At 37.6% G+C, this 24,992-nt stretch overlaps 1 protein-coding gene across 11 annotated transcripts in view; it reads right to left on the bottom strand.

Moving 5' to 3' along the window:
- Positions 1 to 24,992, bottom strand: part of FANCL (FA complementation group L) — an 84,527-nt gene that overhangs the window by 44,480 nt on the left and 15,055 nt on the right. For 10 of the 11 annotated variants that reach the window (XM_081589465.1, XM_081589457.1, XM_081589464.1 and 7 more), the window contains 3 exons: positions 23,688 to 23,748; positions 19,197 to 19,253; positions 13,135 to 13,235 (listed from right to left, as the gene is read on the bottom strand). The exons of the other annotated variant lie outside the window; for it this stretch is intronic. In XM_081589465.1, the coding sequence (XP_081445591.1) occupies positions 13,135 to 13,235; positions 19,197 to 19,250 (155 nt within the window). In that variant the 5' untranslated portion in view covers positions 19,251 to 19,253; positions 23,688 to 23,748. The remainder of the gene's footprint in view (positions 1 to 13,134; positions 13,236 to 19,196; positions 19,254 to 23,687; positions 23,749 to 24,992) is intronic. 11 annotated transcript variants of the gene reach the window in all.

The raw sequence follows: 24,992 nt of genomic DNA, 5'->3' as shown, positions 1-24,992 counted from the left end.
CAGGCTTCCCTGTCCATCACTATCTCCTGTGGCTTGCTCAAACTCATATCTGTGGTGTCGATGATGCCATCCAACCATCTCATCCTCTGTCACCCCCTTCTCCTTCTGCTTTCCATCATTCCCAGCATCAGGGTCTTTTCCAATGAGTAGGCTTCTCACATCAGTTGGCCAAAGTACTGCAGCTTCAGCTTTAGCATTAATCATTCCAATGAATATTCAGGGTTGAATTCCTTTAGGATTGACTGGTTGATGACTGGTTTGATCATCCTGCTGTCCAAGGGACTCTCAAGAGTCTTCTCCAGCACCACAATTCAAAAGCATCAATTCTTCAGCACTCAGCCTTCTTTATGGCCCAACTCTCACACCTGTACATGACTACTAGAAACACCATGAAAGTGAAAGTGAAAGTCACTCAGTCATGTCCAACTCTTTGTGACCCCATGTACTAAACAGTCCATGGAATTCTCAAGGCCAGAATACTGGAGTGGGGTAGCCTTTCTCTTCTCCAGGGGATCTTCCCAACCCAGGGATTGAACCCAAGTCTCCGGCATTGCAGGCAGATTCTTTACCAGCTGAGCCACAAGGGAAGCCCAAGAATACTGGAGTGGGTAGCCTATCCTTTTTCCAGAGGATCTTCCCTACCCAGGAATTGAACTGGGGCTTCCTGCATTGCAGGCGGCTTCTTTACCAACTGAGCTATCAGGGAAGCTATCAGAAAAACCATAGCTAAACATAAGGTAGGCTATAAACAAAATGACTGCATTTCTTTCAAACTGGGACACATTTGCCTTTTCATATCGTTCATGGGGTTCTCAAGGCAAGAATACTAAAGTAGATTGCCATACCCTTCTCCAGTGGACCCTGTTTTGTCAGAACTCTCCACCATGACGCATCTGACATGGATGGCCCTACATGGCATGGCTCATAGTTTCATTGAGTTAGACAAGGCTGTACCTCCTGTGATCAGATTGCTTAGTTTTCTGTGATTATGGTTTTCAGTCTGTCTGCCCTTTGACACAGAAGGATAAGCAGCTGATGGGAGAGACTGACTGAGGGGAAACTGGTTCTTGTTCTCATGGGTGGGCCCATGCTCAGTAAATCTTTAATCCAATTTTCTGTCCATGGGCGGGGCTGTGTTCCCTCCCTGTTATTTGACCTGAGGCCAAACTATGGTGAAAGTAATGAAGATAATGGTGACTTCCTTCAGAAAGTCCCATGCACACACTGCTACACTCAGTGACCCCAACCCTGCAGCAGGCCACTGCCAACCCACACCTCCACTGGAGACTCCTGGACACTCACGGGCAAGCCTGGGTCAGCCTCTTGTGGGGTCACTGCTCCTTTCTCCTGCTTGGCTCAAGGTTCTGTTTGTGCCCTCCAAGACTCTGTTTCCCCTGTCCTGTGAGGTAAAGTCTGATGCTGTAAGAGTAATACTGGATAAGAATCTGGAATGATAGGTCCATGAATCAAGGTAAATTGGAAGTGGTGAAACAGGAGATGGCAAGAATGAACACTGACATCTTAGGAATCAAGAGAACTAAAAATGGACTGGAAAGGGTGAATTTAACTCACATGAACATTATATCTACTACTGTGGGCAAGAATCCCTTAGAAGAAAAGGAGTAGCCATCATAATCAACAAAGGAGTCTGAAATGCAGTACTTGGATGCAATCTCAAAAAAGACAGAATGATCTCGGATCATTTCCAAGGGAAACCATTCAATAACACTGTAATCTAAGTCTATGCCCCAACCAGTAACACTGAAGAAGCTAAAGTTGAGCAGTTCTATGAAGACCTATAAGACCTTCTAGAACTAACACCCAAAAGAAGATGTCCTTTTCATTATAGGGGACTGGAATGCAAAAGTAGGAAGTCAAGAGATACCTGGAATAACAGGCAAATTTGGCCTTGGAGTACAGAATGAAGCAGGGCAAAGGCTAACAGAGTTTTGCCAAGAGAATGCACTGGTCATAGCAAACACTCTCTTCCAACAACACAAGAGAAGACTCTACACATGGACATCACCAGATGGTCAATTGAAAACAGACGGATTATATTTTTTGCAGCCAAAGATGAAGAAGCTCTATACAGTCAGCAAAAACAAGACCGGAAGCTGACTGTGGCTCAGATCATGAACTCCTTATTGTCAAATTCAGACTTAAATTGAAGAGAGTGGGGAAAACCACTAGACCATTCAGGTATGACCTAAATCAAATCCCTTACGATTATACAGTGGAAGTAAGAAATAGATTCAAGGGATTAGATCTGATAGAGTGCCTGAAAAACAATGGATGGAGGTTTGTGACACTGTACAGGAAGCAGAGATCAAGACCATCCCTAAGAAAAAGAAATGCAACAAATCTAAATGGTTGGCTGAGGAGGCTTTACAAATAGCGTGTGAAAAGAAGAAAAGTGAAAGGCAAAAGCAATAAGGAAAGATATACCCATTTGAATGCAGAGTTCCAAAGAATAGCAAGGACAGGTAAGAAAGTATTCCTCAATGAAAAATGCAAAGAAATAGAGGGAAACAATAGAATGGATTAGAAAATTAGAGAAAATTAAGAGATACCAAGGGAACATTTCATGCAAAGATGGGCATGAAAAAGGACAGAAATGGTATGGACCTAACAGAAGCAGAAAATATTAAGAAGAGGTGGCAAGAATACACAGAAGAACTGTACAAAAAAGATCTTCATGACCCAGATAAACTTGATGGTGGGATCACTCACCTGGACCAGACATCCTGGAATGTGAAATCAAGTGAGCTGTAGGAAGCATCACTACGAACAAAGCTAGTGGAGGTGATGGAATTCCAGTTGAGCTATTTCAAATCCTCAAAGATGATGCTGTGAAAGGGCTGCACTCAATATGCCAGAAAATTTGAAAAACTCAGCATTGGCCATAGGACTCGAAAAGGTCAGTTTTCATTCCAATCCCAAAGAAAAGCAATGCCAAAGAATGTTCAAACTACCACACAATTGCACTCATCTCACACGCTACCAAAGTAATGTTCAAAATTTTCCAAGCCAGGCTTCACCAGTATGTGAACAATGAACTTCCAGATGTTCAAGCTGGATTTAGAAAAGGCAGAGGAACCAGAGATCAAATTGCCAACATCTGCTGGATCATTGAAAAAACAAGAGAGTTCCAGAAAAAACATCTATTTCTGCTTTATTGACTATACCAAAGCCTTTGACTATGTGGATCACAATAAACTGTGGAAAATTCTGAAAGAGATAGGAATACCAGACCACCTGACCTGCCTCTTGAGAAATCTGTATGCAGGTCAAGAAGCAACAGTTAGAACTGGACATGGAACAACAGACTGGTTCCAAATAGGGAAAGGAGTACATCAAGGCTGTATATTGTCACCCTGCTTATTTAACGTATATTCAGAGTACATCATGAGAAACGCTGGGCTGGAAGAAGCACAAGCTGGAATCAAGATGGCTGGGAGAAATATCAATAACCTCAGATATGCAGAGGACCCCACCCTTATGGCAGAAAGCGAAGAAGAACTAAAGAGCCTCTTGAAGAAAGTGAAAGAGGAGAGTGAAAAAGTTGGCTTAAAACTCAACATTCAGAAAACTAAGATCACAGCATCTGATCCCATCACCTCATGGCAAATAGATGGGGAAACAATGGAAACAGTGAGAGACTTTATTTTGTTGAACACAAAAATCACTGCAGATGGTGACTACAGCCATGAAATTAAAAGATGCTTGCTCTTTGGAAGAAAAGTTATGTCCAACCTAGACAGCATATTTAAAAGCAGAGACATTACTTTGCTGACAAAGGTCCATCTAGTCAAAGGTATGATTTTTCTAGTAGTCATGTATGGATATGAGTTGGACTATAAAGAAAGCTGAGCACTGAAGAATTGATACTTTTGAACTGTGGTGTTGGAGAAGACTCTTGAGAGTCCCTTGGACTGCAAGGAGGTCCAACCAGTCCATTCTAAAGGAAATCAGTCCTGAATATTCATTGGAAGGACTGAGGCTGAAGCTGAAACTGCAATTCTTTGGCCACCTGATGCGAAGAACTGACTCACTGGAAAAGACCCTGATACTGGGAATGATTGAAGGCAGGAGGCAAAGGGGATGACAGAGGATGAGATGGTTGGATGGTATCACCAACTCAACGGACATGAGTCTGAGTAATCTCTGGGAGCTGGTGATGGACAGGGAGGCCTGGCGTGCTGCAGTCCATGGGGTGGCAGAGTCAGACAAAATCGGCCAAGATGAAAGGAATTAGTTAGGACTATCCTAGTTAAAGTGAGATATAGATCAACCATTCTATTACGTTGGTGCAAATAATTGCCATTTTGGACAGCGAATTTTAAATAATTGTAATTAGGCTCAAATACATTTTTATTAATCAAAATAGGGAATCATTACAATCAACACATTTTTGTCAAGGAGAAATAACTTTGTTTATTCCTGTAGCGCAAAAGTCCATGCCTCAGGATTCGATCAACTCTTGGAAAGCATTTTCTGCCTCTTGCTAGCTGTAGAAGCATTTTCCCTGCAAAAAGTTGCCTGAAGAAATGGTTCATTGGCAAGAGGTCAGGTGAATATGGTGGATGAGGCAAAACCTCGTAACCCAATTAATTCAAGTTTTGAAGCATTGCTTGTGTAACTTTTAGAAAAACTGGGCCCTCTCTGTTATCAATGCCAGCTGGAAGCATTGAAGTTTTCGATAGTTCTCATCGATTTGCTGAGCATACTTCTCAGATACAATGGTTTCACTACAATTCAGAAACCTGTACTGAATCAGACTGTCAGCAGACCATCAAACACTGACCATGACCTTTTTTGGGTGCAAGTTTGGCCTTAGGAAGTGCTTTGGTTCTTCTTCTTGGTCCAACCGTGGAGCTGGTCATGGCCGGTTGTCACATAAAATCCACTTTTTGTCACATGTCACAATCTGATGGAGAAATGGTTCATTGTTGATGCACAGAATAAGAGAAGACCACACTTCAAAATGACAATATTTTATCTGCGGTCAGCTCATGATGCACCCACTTATCGAGTTTTCTCACCTTTCCAATTTTCTTCAAATGTCTAATGACTATAGAATGGTTGATGTTGAGTTCTTCAGCAATTTCTCACGTAGATGTAAGAGGATCAGCTTCAATGATGCTCTCAACTGGTTGCTGTCAACTTCCGATGACCTGCCACTACACTCATCTTCAAGGCTCTCATCTCCTTTGCAAAACTTTTTGAACCACCACTGTACTATATGTTCAGTTAGCAGTTTCTGGGCCAAAAGCACTGTTGATGTTGCGAGTTGTTTCCCCTGTTTTATGACCCATTTTTGAACTCAAATAAGCAAATCACTTGAATTTGCTTTTTGTCTAACATCCTTTCCATAGTCTAAAATAAACATCAAGTAATGTCATTACCAAAAAAAAAGTCAAGTGAGAAATGTGAATTAAAATGATGTATAACATAACCACATTAAATGTATTTTAATATCAAATGTCAAACTTCAACAGTGCAAAACCACAATTATTTTTGCACCAACATAATGAAAAGCAAACAATGCTTTCAACTTCAGGACATCCTTAATACCAAGCAGAAAATCCTGTTAAACCCTAACGATTCTGCTTAATTCTTACTGTTTTAATGAGCTATTCTATAACACAACAAAAGCAGAAGTTAACAGAAAGCTATCAAGACATTTTTTTGCATCAGTCACTTTTTTGAGCCAGTTATAAAACCCAAAATTATCCACAACTTCATCTTACCCGCGGACAAGTTGTGTTTTTAGTGTGTTCTTACGAAAGTTGAAGTATAGAAATTCTAACAATAGCAATCAAACTTAAGATCAGCTACTAACTCTCACTTGTGTTTCTATTTTTTAAAAAGGTACACAAATATAGAGAGTAAAGGAGAGATTTCAATCATATTTTAAATATTTTCTTTTTTCTAACTTTTAAATTTTTTTCACAAAATCTGATCCTATAGAGTTGATTAGATATGTCAAGTATGTAATTTAAAAACACAGCTAAGTTTGCCTTACCTTAAAAAAATCCTTCTTTTTATGACTGAATTTTACTATTCCACTAACAAATCTACAAGATTATTATTTAGAGTGTAAGTAAAATATAGACTGTATTGACATAGTGGAGGAATCATAAGAGTTTGAAAATCCAGTTACATACATTTGCCATGCAAATCTGGAGAAGGCAATGGCACCCCACTCCAGTACTCTTTTGCCTGGAAAATCCCATGGACGGAGGAGCCTGGCAGGCTGCAGTCCATGGGGTTGCTAAGAGTTGGATACGACTGAGCGACTTCACTTTCACTTTTCACTTTCGTGCATTGGAGAAGGAAATGGCAACCCACTCCAGTGTTCTTGCCTGGAGAATCCCAGGGACGGGGGAGCCTGGTGGGCTGCCGTCTATGGGGTCGCACAGAGTCGGACACGACTGAAGTGACTTAGCAGCAGTAGCAGCAGCAGCCATGCAAATCATTATGTATGTTATTTTAAAAAATATTTTAAATTAAGAAGTTGCCCAGCTGCCTCAAAAGGTAACAATTTTAGCATGAAGACAGTAGGTCAGGTCTCATTTTTAACTCCATGGGTCCTGAAATCCAGTAGTATCAGTGTCTCAAGTGTACTAGGCCTGATTTAAGAATTAAGTCACACACAAAAAATTGAAAGATGTTCTTGCTTTGCCAGACAGTGGTGGATAAATACTGACAAACCTTACTATATGGCTTCTCACAATCCATGCAGACAACTTCTCTTCTGCTAACACATTATCTGTAAAGACTATGAAACAAATGATTAGGTAACAGCAGGTATATTCTAATTCAGTCATGCATCCTACTTACTATAATTAAACTACGGTTTTTCATAAAACTAAGCAACAGATTTGAAAACTATCATTTTTTCACATGGCCAATTTTTTCCATTAGGAGAGTCACACTTTGAGGCTGAAACTAATAAAATCTATGTCCAATTACTTGAGGGAGCTTTACTAAAGGTTCCATACCAGAGCCATCTCCAGAGCACAACTCCAGGAAGCATCATCAAGCCAAATACCAGAGCACTGTTATGCAACCAGCCTTGGCCATGTACACATATCTTATAAGCAAAGTTGGGGATAAAAATATACATCTTGAAACTTTTTCAGAGAATTAAATAGGAACTATAAAGTAGCTAGCAGGAACTTATAATTGGAATTTCCTATATATAATAACCTTAGTCTAAAGGGAAGACAAACATTAATACTGTGATGAATGCTACAGTACAGCATTCATATCTTTACCTTGGCTTTCATCTATTATCTGAGTTAGAGACTGGTTTCTTTTTTTCTCCTATATCAGAAGAATGTGTATAAAGCAAAGCAAAAGTCAATACTTTCTATGTATCTATAAAAACACTTATTCCATAAAATATTTTATATACTTGCACTACTTCTAACTGTTGCTAACAGCTCTCAAAAAATCCTTTAAGTATATTCCATAGTATATACCTGAGTTAGAATTAAGTACTACTGGGATCATCTACTTAAATTCTGATTCTTCTACTAGATGTAAGTTCCATGAGGAATCTTAAGTCTTGCTTGTGTATCTTCACTACCTTATATTATATGAATTCAATAAGTAACAGGTGGAAAAAAATAAACTATTCAAAAATCTGATATTTGCATACTCAATGCTTCAACTAATCTTCATTATTGGAGTTCTACCAATAATGTCACATCTACTTAGAAATTGCCTCAAACTATCAAAATAACAGAAATAAGAACATTGCTTTTTCACTTTCCAAGGCCTTCCTACATCCCTATCTTCGAAACACTAAAATCTTAATATTTAAGCATCAGAAAATAAGTCAAAGTAATTTTTCTCTTCTATCACTTCAAATCCAAAGAATAATCAGGTCCATGATATCAATGGCTCAGATGTTAAAGAATCTGCCTGCAATGCAGGAGATCTGGGTTCGATCCGTGGGTAAGGAAGATACCCTGGAGAAGGGAATGGCTACCCACTCCAATATTCTTGCCAGGAGAACTCCATGGACAGAGAAGCCTGGCGGCCTACAGACCATGGGGCTGCAAAGAGTAGGACACGCCTGAGCAACTTCCTCTTTCATGACATCAATGCCTGAAGAAAAATCTTCATAACTTCAGCAGAATTGTTAAAAGTGCACCTCAATTCATTACGTGTCTTCTCTGTCTCTAAAAAAGGTTTCATCTATCCCAAATCCTATTCAGGAATGACATCTTATCAGATAAGGTTAATTTCATGAATATGCACTAACCAGTTCTCAGTCTCACCATAATGGTACATTTAAAATTATACATAACATCCATTTCTGGCTGAAAAATGGAGTACCTTACTATAGACCAAAACTTCCAATGAGAACAACTAAAGCAGCCTGATGACAAGGAAAAGAAAAAGAAAGTTTCAAGGTGTCAAAAAATTGCTAAGGCAACCAGGACTTGACAGACCAAGGTCCTGAAGAAGGGGGAACAGAGGAGAAGTAAGACAACACTTCAGCCATTTTTCCCTCAGGGTATCTAGCGATTCCCCCAGAGGAAGAAAAGGAGGATCTGAGGAAATGGGCCAAGTAGAGAGTTATCAGTAAGTAGCCAAACAAACAAACAGAAACAAACGAACAAAAACCAACTCAGCAGCATTTCTGGCAATCTCATGAGAATAGAGGAATTAAAAATAAGAGACTTAAAGGTCCAGAATCTGGTGAAAAGGTAGGGTCAGAGACTGGAGCCTAATATTCTAGCAATTTTTCATCAAAACTTTTCATAAATTGCAAGGTATAAGAGGATAAAAAGCCAAGCAGAAAGCCAATGAAAAACAAAGTGTAATATTTAGAAATCTCACAATACTGAAAAGAAATTAATTAGAATTTAGAACCCACCAGTGGGGAAAAGTCCCAGTGAACATACCTATGCTCTCAGTGGGAATCCCTGGAGGACTAACTATAAAAGCAAAGTAAACAAGATGCATATGAAGCACTGCTAAACTAGCCTTACAGAGACAAAGATTAGAGTTTAGGATCTACCAAGGGAGAAATCCAAATGAACACACCTGGCTCCTGCTTGAAAGCTCTGGAGGGTTATAGCCTGGGGGTGGAGGGGGGACAATGAGAACCCTGCAAAAACTACAACCCATTCTGAATCATTTCAGTCTCTATGGCAACCTGCCCCCACTTTATTTTCCTAGCAAAAAAAAAAAAGTAAACCCTTTGTAGAAGAAACTATCATCTGGAGCCTCTAAGTTTTTTAATACACAATTTCCAACACTCAACAAAAGATTATCAGGCATAGCAATGAAGCCTGAATGGCCAAGGGCAAAATACTGAAGAACAGCCAGCAGGATAGTGAAAAAAGGAAAAAGGGGCATTAGCTAGAATGCATAGAAATTAAGACAGCTTCCTCATTTCTCCCCTTTTTGCCTTTTTTTTTTTTTTTTAAGAAAAAGCAATCACATTATTGCTTCCCTGGTGGCTCAGATGGTAAAGAATGTGCCTGCAATGCCAGAGGCCTGGGTTCGATCCCTGGGTTGGGAAGATCCCCTGGAGAAGGAAAAGGCAACCCACTCCAGTATTCTTGCCTGGAGAATCCCATGGACAGAGGAGCCTGGCAGTCTACAGTCCATGGGGTCGCAAAGAGTCGGACACGACTGAGCGACTAACACTTTCACTCTTCAATCATGTTACTAAGCAGAAACAGGGAGACAACATTTTACATTTTTTGTTGTTGTCATACAGTATTCAACTTTGTACTGATTCAATTGTGACGATAAAGAAAAACCTTTACATTTTGGTCTTAAAAAAAAAAGTCTATGCCTAACAGAGTTGAAAAATAACATCCACATGAAAAACCTGCACATAGCTGTTTACAGCAGCTTTATTCATAACTGCCAAAACTTGGAAGCAAGCAAGATGTTCTTCAGTTTGTGAATGGATAAACTGTGGTTCACCCAGACAATGAAATATTATTCAGTGCTAAAAACAAATGAGCTATGAAAAGACTGAGAAGAAATTTAAATACGTATTACCAGTGAAATAAGTCAACATGAAAAGATCTCATAATGTATGATTCCAACCACGATATTCTGGAAAAGGCAAAACTATGGAGAGAGTGAACAGAGCAGTAGTTGCCAGGGGTCAGAGCAGAAGAAGGTATGAGTAGGTAGAACATAAGGTATTTCGGAGGCAGTGAAATTACTCTGTACTGTATTATAGTAGCAGATACATGTTTTTATACATTTGTCCAAAAAGAGAGAAAGTATATGACTAAGAGTATATGCTAACGTAAACTATGGTTTGGGGGTGATAACAATATATCAGTGTGGGTTCATCCACTGTAACCAACGTACCACTCTGACAGGGGATGCTGATAATGGGAGAATCTAGGGTTTATTCGGGGGAAGAAAGCATATGGAAAATCTCCATACCCTCCTAATTTTGTGATGACCCTAAAACTACTCTAAAAAAAAAAGCCTATTAACAAAAATTAATAAAAGTACCAGGAATGCCAATATCCAGGACTATATTGACAGAAAATCACAAAAATAAATAAAATAAATTAAAAACAGACTCAAGGGGATCTAGATTATGGGAGTAGGTAGAAAAATGTTTAAACTATGGAAATATAAAGAAAAAATAAGAGAATTTCACTAGAGCATTAAAATCTAGTAGAGTTATACTAATGCCTAACAAAGTAGACATTAAGGCAAGAAATATTACTAGACACATAAAGAAACATTTAATGATGAGGGAAAGTCACAAGGAAGATGCAGCGATTATAAATCTATATGCACTCTAAAATTAAAAACAGAACTTCAATATGATTTGGCAATTCCACTTCTGAGTGTATGTCTGAAACAAATCACAGTGTCAAAGAGATACCCGCACACCCATCAATGCAGCATCATTTACAACAGCCAACACGGAAACAACCCAAGTGCCCACTGACAGATGAATGGGTAAATAAAACGTGGTCTGTGTGTATATATATATACACACACACCATGGAATATTTTTCAACCATAAATAAGGACATCCTACCATTTGCAACAATGTGGATGACCTCTAATGGGCATTATGCTTAATGAAATAAGACAAACAGAAAAAGACATGATGTCAGTTATATGTGGCATCTAAAAAGTATCCTAAAATACTAAATTCATAGATACAGAGAAAAGACTGGGGGTTGCCAGAGATGGCTGTGGAAGGTGAGTGAAAAGAGGTCATCAGGTACAAACTTCCAGTTAGAAAATAATTAATCAGAGTGTAATTGTATAGCTTATATACATTACAGCTTATATAGTGACTACAGCTTATAATATCGAACAGATGACCCTTGAACAACATGGGGGTTAGATGCACCAACCTTCAACACAGTCGAAAATCCAACTGTAACTTTACAGTAGGCCCTCCATAGCTGCAGTTCCACATCCATGCATTAAACCAATGGCAGATCAGATAGTACTACAGGAATATTCATTGAAAAAAAATCTACATATAAGAACCCGTGATGTTCAAGGGTCAACTGTACTGTATATTTCAAAGCTGCTAAATCTTCCAAGTTCTCATCATAAGAAAAAAAAATATGTATGTATGCTTATAGATGTTATCTAGATTTCTTGTGGCAATCATTTCATAATACATACACATATTGAATCATTACATTGTACATGTGTATGAGTTCAGTAACTCTGTTGTGTCTGCCTTTTACAACCCCATGGACTGTAGCCCACCAGCTTCCTCTGTCCATTCAACTTTCCAGGCAAGAATACTGGAGGAGGTTGCCACTTCCTACTACAAGGGATCTTCCTGACCCAGAGACTGAACTCATGTCTCTGTGCACTGGTAGGCAGATTCTTTACCACTGAACCACCTGAGAAGTCCATTATGTTGTACACCTGAAACTAGTATATGTCAAGTATACCTCAATAAAAAAATATTAAAAGCAATTTTTAGTCAGGAGGAAAATATTAAAAGCAATTTTTAGTCAGGAGGACAATTATTCCAGACAGGATAAAAATGCAGTAAGGAAGCAATAAAAAACACTGGGAGAAATAATTGTGTGTGTATGTATAAAAACACTGACTTTAAAAACAATAATAATGTTTGTCAAATTTAAACACAGAATTAAAATGCATTATAACAATAACAACAGGGGGAGAAACTGCAATAGAGTTTTAGATCCTCACAATATAAGAAAACTGGTAAAGATAACAACATACATTTTGCTATGTGTCTGTTGTAATCTCTAAGGTAACCTCTAAAAGAATAAAAAAAGTATGTACCTAGCAAGTTAATAGAAAAATATAATAAAAATTGTGATTACTTCAAATAAAGGCAGATGAAGAGAAAAACACAAAATATATGAGACAAACAGAAAACATGTAGCAAGATAGTAGATATAAAACTAAGTAAATCAGGTGATGTCAGTCAATGGCAGTCAGAAGTTCCTAAAATTCTCCTCCCACACAATAGCAACAAGAAATCGACCCAAAAATGTCACCAAAAAAGTAAATATACAAGGTGAGTGAGTGAAAGTCGCTCAGTCGTGTCCAACTCTTTGTGACCCCATGGACTGTAGCCCACCAGGCTCCTCTGTCATGGAATTCTCCAGGCCACAATACTGGAAGGGGAAGCCTTTAGCTTCTCCAAGGGATCTTTCCATCCCAGGGATCAAACCAGATCTCCAGCATTGCAGGCAGATTCTTTACTGAGCCACAAGGGAAGCCCATATGAGGTGACGGATATGCTAATTAATGCAACTGTGGTAATCCTTTCACAATGGACAGGTATATTAAATCACCACACAGTGCATTTTAAATATGTTAAAATTTTATTTGTCAATTATATCTCACTACAACTAAAAGAAAACAAAGTAACATTGATAACTTCTTAGCTTACTGTGTACATAAAAAGGTTATATTTTCCAAATTATATTTAGTATTTTACCTTGTAAGTCAATTTTTTATGCTGACACACCTTTAACTCATAGTCACAAAAAGGATCAGATACTCTAACTACAATGAAACGCTTTGACTAAAAACATAAAATGCTAAAGCTGCAAATATATCAAATTGAAACGTGTTAAGAAATAGGCATTTCTAAAACATATGTTAAAATAGACATACTTATCCCAACCAAGAGTTCTTATCTCTTCAATAAGACTTGAGTAGAACTTGCGAGGAGGAGGTAGTACATATGGTTCTTTTTTATTCTTTAAAGCAACTTCCTGTTTAAAAGAAAAAACTTGAATCAGCTGTGGAATGCTACACAATGAATAATTAGTACCTGATTACAAAACACAACTCTTGCACCTCACTAACATGTCCATTATTTTTATAGAAAATCCAGCTGATTTCCCTCCTCATAAAAAAAGACAAAAAAAAGTGGTAAAGGACTGCACCAAAGGTCACGTAAAAATGTCAAATATTATACCATACAAACTTAAGTCTAATATTCTCCTAGACTATCATGTCTATCACAGATGAAAAAGGATCACCAAAAACCAAAGCAAAATCCTCAGCCTCAAGGCTTTACTACTTTTCTACCCCTGTGGATATAATGTTTGATAGAAAGAAACATGTACCTTTAAAGAAAAGCCTGAACCCTATGTACGTGGCCTAGACTGATATATTTGTACACATTATGAATCACATTCTTACAAACACAAACCCTTCTTTATCACAATAGTTAACCTGTTAATTTCCTTTACTGACTTCTACGCTGTATTACTCCCAGACCAGCGAAGCATTTTGCCATATATCTGGTTAGATCACAGCTTCTTTCCCCCACTAAACCCACCTACGACATCTTTAAGATGATTTATGTTCCCCTGAACAAAACTAAAATTTACATTTTTTACAAGCAATACAAGCATCACTAGAGTTGCTGAGGCTGAAAATTATCAGTTACTTCAAAGGTGTTAACCTGGACAATATCTTATTTGGAAAGTAAAAAATATATGTACATATGAATTACACAGAGGTTCATATGGTTTGGATTATCAAAAGGTATTATAAAAAGTGGGCTTCCCAGATGGCTCAGTGATAAAGAATCCACCTGCCAATGCAGGAGACACAGGAGACCCAGAGTTCAATCCCTGGATCTGGAAGATCCCCTGGAGAAGGAAATGACAACCCACTCCAGTATTCTTGCCTGGGAAATCCCATGTACAGATAAGCCTGGCTGGCTATAGTCCAGGGGTTGCAAACAGTCAGACATGACTAAGCACATTATAAAAATTAAAGAAATAAAATTTTTAAAAAACAGATATAATAACAAAACCACATAAGAACAAGTGTAAAATTATAAAGATTTCTGGTAACCCTAATAAAAAGTATACCTTTTTATTCACTTAAGTATGTTTATTAACATGGATAGGCTATTAAATTAACACTAGAAAAGACTAGATTTTTACAAAACAGCATTTCAAAAATCAGGACTGCTAACTGAAACTACTTAAATACAGTTCTAAATCTGCTTTAGGATAAAAACAAACAAACCAAACCCTGAAAGCTGGTTAGTAAGGCCTAGAACGTCAATTTGAATTAGAAAGGAAGCTCCTAGAAGACAAAAAGTATACTGCCTTTTCATAAACTACTTTGTGCTGTATATAAATAGCCTGATGGTCCACAAAAATTATTAGTATTAAGATTCTCCTGTTACAAATACTACTAACAGGAGTCAGTATAGTTCCTGTACTTACAAACATGTAAGAGTTACACAGTATTTCTTTGGAAATTTTTTTCAATTCAAAAATATTAATTACTGTTATTCATATGTACTGAAGATAAAAACAAACTTGGATAAAAGAGTACTTTAATCCTAGACCTTCAGTCAAACAAGTTATTCCTATTCTAGAACCATAACAGAGAAAAGGGCAAAGGCAGAGAAGCAAAGTGCTCTTTGTGGAGAATGAAGCAAAGGTACTTAGAAGAAAGAACACAGGGTACTTAGAAGAAAGAACACAGGCTTTACAAACCAGGAGTTTAGATACTATCTTTAAACAATTCCAAGTTTTGAGGCCTTAGGTACTCAGTGACTCAGCTCTAAAAAAGGAATAAAATAATCTACCTGTTGAGTTCTTTTAAAATATAACTGTTCATTTAATAAATATGTATCAAGCTCCTACTACATGCCTAGTTAGTACTAGAAAACTCCAAGAGAAATTTAACAAAATGTCCTGAAATAAGTTCAACAGCTATTGATTTCATTTGGGCAACATTCTCAATATTTTCACCAGGGATTATATTAGGTTAACCCTATTACTAATAATACAACCCAATAAATAAACTAATAATTCTTACATCTTTAGGGAGACTGCCATAAATGTGCAATAGTATCACCAATCCTGTCCACAATTTTAGAGAGTCAAAGGACAAGATCTCATTTAGGAAGGCAATAACAAATGTACTAAACAGACTACTGTGACTTGGAGATCAATCACACTATTTTAAACTAAGGAGTATTTCTTCAAAATTAAATGACCATGAGAGCGTAAAGTCAGCTTCATAGTAAAGCCTAATGGGCCACATAGTTTTACTCTGGTTCTCTTATTCCTATTTGTATAGCTTATCGAAATTATGATAAAAAGTCAAAAGAAACCTTTTCAACTTTTGCCCAATGTCAAGGAGATGTAAACCAAAATGTTTCACTACTTCAACTTACCTTTTTAAGGTTATCATGTTGTAGCCTTTGACAAAATTTACAATGAACTTTGATAAACCTTATTAATTGCAGTTTACAAATTTATAAGTCAAAATTTAAACTTTAGAAACTGATTTTTTAAATACTTTCATTTGATCTCAAACTTTTCACCAAAGCCTTTGTCATATTAAAAATATGACAATATTAAAAAAAGGAATTCAAAACAAATCTAGCAAGTAAATTAGGTTCTCAATATGTGGCAGCTGCTGCTAACAATAAAGAGAAAACAGAACCACAAAGAAATAACACAATGCTTTCAGTTGTTAGTAGAAATATAGTGGCATTTTAATTGTATAAAACAAATACAAGAAATATTTTATAGACATGAGAAATGCATAAGTAAAACATAAAATTGTAACTATGTTAATATTCAAAATGGAAAAGAAAAACAAAAACTAAAAATAGAATTACCACATGATCCAGCAATCCTACTCCTGGGAATATAACCAGACAAAATTAACTCAAAAAGACACAAGCACCCTATTTTCATAGCAGCACTATTCACAACAGGGAAAACACAGAAACAACCTAAATGTCCATCAACAGATGAATGGATAAAGAAGATGTGGTACATGTATAAAATGGAGCACTACTCAACTATTAAAAAAAAATAAAATAATGCCATTTGCAGCAACATGGCTGCAAATAGAGATTATCACATTAAGTGAAGTCTAAGAAAGAGAAAGACAAATACTGTATGATATCACTTGTATGTGGAATCTAAAATCTGGCAAAAATGAACCCATCTACAAAACAGAAACAGACTCATAAACACTGAGAACAGATTTGTGCTTGCCAAGGAGTAAGAGAAGAGGGAGAGAGATGGCCTGGGAGTTTGGGTTGGGTAGATACAAACTATTACATTTAGAATGGATTAACAAGGCCCTACTATACAGCACAGGGAATACGATATCCTGTGATTAACCAGAATGGAAAAGAATATTAAAAAGAATGTATACATGTGCATAACTGAGTCACTCTGCTGTACCTCAGAAACTGGCACAACACTGTAAATCAACAGTACTTTGATAAAAAAGAAATATTAGAAATGAAAACTCAGATTTAAGAGAAAAGAGATGCAAGCATAAAAGTCAAAGAAGTAAAATCCCTATGCCAGATGTGAACTGAAAATATTGAAATGAACACAGGTAATAGCAAAGGTCTGAACAGTCAAAGCTATGGTTTCTCCAGTAATCATGTACAGATGTGAGAGCTGAACTATAAAGAAGGGAGTGCTGAGTGCTGAAGAATTGATGCTTTCAAATTGTGGTGCTGGAGAAGACTTTGGCAAGTCCTTTAAACAGTAAGGAGATCAAACCAGTCAATCCTAAAGTAAATCAACCCTGAATATTCACTGGAAGGACTGACACTGAAGCTCCGATATTTTGGCCATGTGATGCGAAGAGCAGACTCATTGGAAAAGACCCTGATGCTGGGAAAGATGGAGGGCAGGGGGAGAAGACGGAGAAGGCAATGGCACCCCACTCCAGTACTCTTGCTTGGACAGTCGCATGGATGGAGGAGCCTGGTAGGCTGCGGTCCATGGGCTCGCTAAGAGTAAGACATGACTGAGCGTCTTCACTTTCACTTTTCACTTTCATGCATTGGAGAAGGAAATGGCAACCCACTCCAGTGTTCTTGCCTGGAGAATCCCAGGCACGGCGGAGCCTGGTGGGCTGTCGTCTATGGGGTTGCGCAGAGTCGGACACGACTGAAGTGACTTAGCAGCAGCAGCAGCAGGGGGAGAAGAGAGTGACAGAGGATAAGATGGTTGGATGGCATCACCAACTCAATGGACCTGAGTTTGAGCAAACTCTGCAGATAGTGAAGGACAGGGAAGCCTGGGGTGCTGCAGTCCATGGGGTCACAAAGAGTCAGACATGACTTAGAGCCTGAAAAACAAATAGCAACGAACATGCCACTTTCAAGATTGTGGCATCCAAATACCATTTTCTACAAAGAAACCATATCTCTTTGGTAAAACAGGATGAGTGAATGAAACTGGGGCAAATGATGCCACAAAGTGAAGCTTAGATTGTGTTAAAAGAACTCAGGAGCCAACATGAAAGGACTTATATTGACCAAAACTGGTACAATTTAAGTATTAAAAAGAATAATAATCACAATGGACTAAAGTTAATCAAATATTTTAAAATATATGGGTTCATAATACTAAAAAAATCATTAGTTCCCTTTGAATTCCTAGGAACCAACCCATTATTCTTAACATTGATTTAAAAAAAAAAAAATCAAGCACTTGTCCTCATTCCAGTATGGGCAAGATCTCAAATTTACCAAATAAATGATGAAGCGAACTTCTTTTCTGTAAAATTTTCAGCTAATAAATGTAGATAGATTTTTAAAAATCACCATTTGCGACCCCTAACAAAACAGTGGATGTAGTTAATGACCATCATTGGAAGCTAAAATCAGTAGGTGATAGGCTGATCAGAAACTTTATATTGGACAGATCTAAACCTATTGATTAATCTTAACTCTATTAAATGAGGAACTACCAGACACCATGTACGTCCTATGCACAATAAGAAGTACAGAGCATAAAGTATTTTTATCAGGACAGATGAATGCAACTCCATTCAGACCCCTATATTTAACTGCCAGATTACAAAAAAAAAAGATAGAATATGTTAAAAGATAGCATGAATAGCTAATGAACCAAATTCAGAATGTAGGAAACACTTTAAAATGCTCCAGTCACCTTCTCCTAAAAGAGTAGGAAGGGAAAGAAATATCTTAGGCAAAACTTTGAAGTTTGCTCATGGGTCCGTGGGTATTTACTGTAGTCTTCCTTCTTTTGCTAATCAAGTAGCTTATGTATGCATGCATGCTAAATCGTTTCAGTCATGTCCAACTCTTTACGATCCCATGGACTATAGCCTGCCAGGCTCCTCTGTCCGTGGGAATTCTCCAGGCAAGAATAGTGGAGTGGGTTGCCATGCCTTCCTCTAGGGGATTTTCCCAACCCAGGGATCTAACTCATGTCTCTATGTCTCCTGCATTGGCAGACGGGTTCTTTCCCACTAGCGCCAACTGAGAAGCCAATTTATTCATAGTTAACTGAATAATCAATTGTATATAACTGTATACATGTAATGAAGCTTAACAAATTTTTCAGAAATCTGTAATTGTATATGAAATTATTTACACATTGTACTGTGTCTTTAAGAGTGATTTTTTAATCTCTGTTGATGTCACATTCTCTAACAGACCAGAAGTACACTTTATTTCTTCACCACCTGTCCAAGTCTAGTGTCAAGTGTACCCATCAAATTGGTTCTTACACACAGTTCTATTCCTCTTGCAGTTCCAGAAAAGTACCATCTACATTTATGCACGAGTAAAATAAAACATTAAATGACTGAGAGTTGAGAAGTTTTAAATTCTAATGTTAGTTTTTAAAGGAATTACAAAAACACACCAGATTTACAGAGTATAATGACAGTGTTAGAAAACAAATCCTTACCAAAACCATCTTCAACTCCATCATAAAACTCACTAGATCAGGAGACTGCTGCATCCTCTAGACCAAAACATATTTTTAGTTAATTTCATGTGTACAATGAATACTCCGTGCACTGGAAATGGAAATTTTTAAAAAGTTCATATAAATATGAAAAAAAAATTAGCTATCTTAAAAGTGTAAGAATTGAATTATTGGTCATCAACACTATTATTTCTACCAATTTCATCCTGAAAGAGTAATTAAAGCCCTCAAATCTAATTTGGTGCAATATGCTGAATTATGTAAGCATGGCACTTAAAGTCTCACACATTACTCTTATTTCTTCAGCACTAACTACTGTCAAATTTAGCGAATCTAGCAAACGTCAGCACTATTAAAAAAATAGTATGAATGGAATGTCAAGAGGAGTATAAAATATAAAAATCAGGCAAATCTGTACAATTAAATCTAGTTAGAACAATGAATTAACTAATCAATAATACTATTTTAATTTTTTCTTTGACCTTAAAGACTGCCTATAATTGTTAATTTTGTCCTTTCACAACTAACCTGTATTAATTCAAAAGGAGTCAATCTTTCAATAAGGTAAAACACTTACAATATGACAAAAAGGACGTAACTTCTGAAGTACAATGTTATAGTGTCATGGCTCCATTTCCTAGAAATCTTTGATTCTTAAAAGAAAATTATTATAAAATAAAAGCAAAAAAAAATCTTATTTAAAATTGCTTTATTAGATAAATCTCTATATCATTTCTCTGCCTGAAATCAAAATAATGTTATTTTTGCTACTTTTTTTAATGCACTGCACTACCACCACACAGTTCTGAAGCTGATATGTAAATTTCAGTTTTTAGAGGAGAAAAATCTAAAGTATTCAACAATACACAAGGCATATGATTCATACCTTAAATTAGCTTGGTAGGGCACATGTTTGCAGAACAAATCTTTGACTTTCCCTTCTTCTATATATTTCCCCATCACTAGTTGACTGCTGCTGCTGCTGCTAAGTCGCTTCAGTTGTGTCCAACTCTGTGCGACCCCATAGACGGCAGCCCACCAGGCTCCGCCGTCCCTGGGATTCTCCAGGCAAGAACACTGGAGTGGGTTGCCATTTCCTTCTCCAATGCATGAAAGTGAAAAGTGAAAGTGAAGTCGCTCAGTCATGTCCAACTAGTTGACTAGTGATGAGTAATAAATTATACCAAAAGTGTGCAAACTACAGCTCAGAGGCTAAATCCAGCCCAATAGCTGCTTTTTAGAGTTGTAATGAAATGCAGCCACGCCTATTTATTTACCTCTTGTCAAAGCTGCTCTGTGCTACAAGGGCAGAGCTATGTAGTCATGACTGAGATCTTAGGGTCTACAAAACCTGTTAAATGTACTATCTGGCCCTTCATAGAAAAGACTGCTGACCACACCTCCCACCCTGACTCATATTTAGTAAAGTTAAAAATGATACCAGGAAAGAACAGTAATGTTCACCTGGACTTTGGAATAAAACAAAGACTAAAACTAATTCTGGGTTCTACAATATTGGAGGGCAGGAGGGGAGATACATAATTGGGACTTTTTCTAGGAACTCTCTTGGTGAATTGGTGGAGAAAAACTTATGAATCTTAAGTCTTCATTAAGAGTTTTTCTTCAAGCTATTTAGCTATCTCATTAGATTCATTTCTTAAACTTTAGCATATAATATAGTCTCAGTGAAAGGGGAGGGGACAGTGGAGAGAGCACAAAGAGAAATCACTTAAACATCCCCTAAAAATATGCTGTAATTATATTGCCAGCAATGACAGTCTACTTTCTACCAATCAAACAATTTCCTATATTTCTTGTGGTTCATTACTGCTTTAAGTGAGAGTACTGTCATTGTCATTTATCATAGATAATAACCTGCTTTAAGATAAGGAAAACAGGAGATCAGGAAAAACACACAAATTACATCTACTTTTCCACAAGAGGTATTTCACAGCCTTTGACTGTGTGGATCACAACAAACTGGAAAATTCTCAAACATATGGGAATACCAAACCACCTGACCTACCTCTTGAGAAATCTGTATGCAGGTCAAGAAGCAAAAGTTAGAACTGGACATGGAACGACAGATTGGTTCCAAATCGGGAAAGGAGTATGTCAAGGATGTACACTGTCACCCTGCTTATTTAACTTATATGCAAAGTACATCATGAGAGAAGCTGGACTGGATGAAGCACAAGCTGGAATCAAGATTTCTGGGAAAAATATCAATAACCTCAGATATGCAGATGACACCACCCTTATTGCAGAAAGTAAAGAACTAAAGACGCTCTTGATGAAAGTGATCCACACAAAGGCTTTGGCATAGTCAATAAAGCACAAGCAGACGTTTTTCAGGAACTCTCTTGCTTTTCCGATGATCCAGTGGATGTTGGCAATTTGATCTCTGGTTCCTCTGCTTTTTCTAAATCAAGCTTGAACATCTGGAAGTTCACAGTTCATGTACTGCTAAAGCCTGGCTTGGAGAATTTTGAGCGTTACTTTGCTAGTGCATGAGATGAGGGCAATTGTGAGGTAATTTGAACATTCTTTGGCATTACCTTTCTTTGGGATTGGAACGAAAACTGACCTTTTCCAGTCCTGTGGCCACTGCTGAGTTTTCCAAATTTGCTGGTGTATTGAGTGCAGCACTTTCACAGCATCATCTTTCAGGATTTGAAATAGTTCAACTGGAATTCCATCACCTCCACTAGCTTTGTTCGTAGTGATGCTTCCTAAGTAAGGCCCACTTGACTTCACATTCCAGGATGTGTGGCTCTAGGTGAGTGATCACACCACCATGGTCATCTGGGTCATGAAGATTTTTTCTGTATAGTTCTTCTGTGTATTCTTGCCACTTCTTCTTAATACCTTCTGCTTCTGTTAGGTCCATACCATTTCTGTCCTTTATTGTGCCCATCTTTGCATGAAATGTTTCTTTGGTAGCTCTAATTTTCTTTAAGAGAGCTCAACTCTTCCCCATTCTATTGTTTTCCTCTATTTCTTTGCATTGATCACTGAGGAAGGCTTTCTGATCTCTCCTTGCTATTCTTTGGAAATCTGTATTCAAATCGGTATATCTTTCCTCTTCTCCTTTGCCTTTCCCCTCTCTTCTTTTCACAGGTCTCTGTAAGGCCTCCTCAACAACCATTTTGCCTTTTTGCAATTCTTTTTCTTGGGGATGGTCTTGATCTTTGCCTCCTGTACAATCTAACGAACCTTCACCATAGTTTTTCAGGCACTCTGTCTATCAGATCTAATCCCTTGAATCTATTTCTCACTTCCACTGTATAACTGTAAGGGATTTGATTTAGGTCATACCTGAATGGTTTAGAGGCTTTCGCTACTTTCTTCAATTTAAGTCTGAATTTGGCAATAAGGAATTCATGATCTAAGCCACAGCTTCCGGTCTTGTTTTTGCTGACTGTATAGGGCTTCTCCATTTGGCTGTAAAGTATATAATCAATCTGTTTTCGGTATTGACCATCTGGTGATGTCCATATGCAGAGTCTTCTCTTGTGTTGTTGGAAGAGGGTGTTTGCTATGTGCATTCTCTTAGCAAAACTCTATTAGCCTCTGCCCTGCTTCATTCTGTACTCTAAAACCAAATTTGCCTGTTACTCCGGTATCTCTTGACTTCCTACTTTTGCATTCCAGTCCCCTATAATGAAAAGGACATCGTTTTTGGGTATTAGTTGTAGAAGGGCTTGTAGGTCTTCATAGAACCACTCAACTTCAGATTCTTCAGCGTTACTGGTCGGGGCATAGACTTGGATTACTGCGATACTGAATGGTTTGCCCTGGAAACGAACAGAGATCATTCTGTTGTTTTTGCGATTGCATCCAAACACTGCATTTCAGACTCTTTTGTTGACTATGATGGCTACTCCATTTCTTCTAAGGGATTCTTGCCCACAGCAGTAGATATAATGATCTGAGTTAAATTCATCCATTCCAGTCCATTTTAGCTCGCTGACTCCTAAAATGTGGACGTTCACTCTTGCCATCTCCTATTTGACCGCTTCCAATTTGCCTTGATTCATGGACCTAACATTCCAGGTTCCTATGCAATATTGCTCTTTACAGCATAAGACTTTACTTCCATCACCAGTCACATCCACAACTGAGCGGTGTTTTTGCTTTGTCTCCGTCTCTTCATTCTTTCTGAAGTTATTTCTCCACTGACCTCCAGTAGCATATTGGGCACCTACCAACCTGGGCAGTTCATCTTTCAGTGTCCTATCTTTTTGCCTTTTCATACTGTTCATGGGGTTCGTAAGGCAAGAATACTGAAGTGGTCTGCCATTTCCTTCTCCAGTGGAGCACATCTTGTCAGAACTCTCCACCATGACCTGTCCATCCTGGGAGGCCCTAACAGCATGGTTCATAGTTTCATTAAGTTAGACAAGGTCCATGTGATCAGATTAACTAACTACCCTCACTTAAAACAAATCTTTTAAAAAAAGGACTTACCTGTTGTACTATGTGATGATATCCATTAAGTATTGTTCTCAGCTGCCAACTACATTGTAATCTAAAATTTTAATGGAACAAAATGGTTTGTTTATTGTTTAGAATTAAAAGGGAAAAACTTATTTGTATGCTAACTCCAATATGTACATAAATAGAAAAGAATGACATAAACATAATTCTGACAAGTTAATAAAATTTTTACCACTAGTACTGTTGAAAATCATGTCTTCAAACTGTTGGTACTAATTTTATTTCAAAATATACATGACTGCAATCAGCAAATGACATGCAAACAAACAGTACATTTTTTTTAATTTTAACATATCCAAAGCAACGTTTTCTTGAATTGGATTCTTTCCAAGGTAGGTTAAATAAAACTAACAGTTTTGATCATAATATACAGGACTTGTATTTGAGAAATCAAATGCATTATAACAATCTGTGTGCTGGCTTAGTCGTGTCTGACTCTTTGAGATTTCGTGGACTGCAGCCTGCCAGGCTCCTCTGTCCATTATAATAATCTAATCTTCCTTAAATTCCAAATTAAGGACATATATACTTTAAACTGTGTAAGTAGTGATAAATTAATGTTCATCTATCTACTGGCTCACCATCAGCCGCACTCTTAACATTGTTAGGTAACTCTTCTAGAAATGCTTTTACTTATCTAGAAGTAGAAAGTCTGAGTTTTCCCAACCATGGTCTTTTCAAACCATCATGACTCTCCTTTTCTGGTCTGCTAACCCACATACTCTCTGCTATCTCCTATCACAGGAGCAGAGTAGCTCATTCCACTGCCCATGGGAAACCCCGTCTTCAAATGTACTTTCCACCCCCTGCCACCAACTCAGTCACATCAATTCACTAATTACTCCTTCACTGTGGTAACCTTACTTTCTGCTAGTGTTTTTTCCTCTGTAACTTGTTTAAGCAAATCTTTTTTTTAAGAAAACACGTAACTATAACTCTTCCTTGACTGCACACCCTTCTCTAGCCACTCCTGTTCTTCAAAGTAGTTTATACTGTTTACATTTCCTTTCTACCCACTCCAAAAACCCCAATACAAGCCGACTTCAACCACTACATGAAACATGCAATCTAACCTGACCCCTCTGCAACACTAAGCACTGTTAACCACTCTGATTTTTAAGTTGCTCTTTCTTTGGTTTCAGAAACAACTGTCCAGGTTTTCCTGTTAAATGCGGTCAATCCTTTGTCTTCTTCCAAGGTCTGCTTTATTTACCACACCTTTAAATGTTGTTATGCCCTCAAGATTAAGTCACTGGCTTTCTCTTCTCACTCTAT

This window comes from Giraffa tippelskirchi, chromosome 4, assembly GCF_054371585.1.
Source record: "Giraffa tippelskirchi isolate mGirTip1 chromosome 4, T2T-mGirTip1v1.2.pri, whole genome shotgun sequence".
Taxonomy (NCBI): Eukaryota; Metazoa; Chordata; class Mammalia; order Artiodactyla; family Giraffidae; genus Giraffa; species Giraffa tippelskirchi.
Note: the sequence above shows the minus strand (reverse complement) of the source record. Positions and strands in the feature narration are given on the sequence as shown.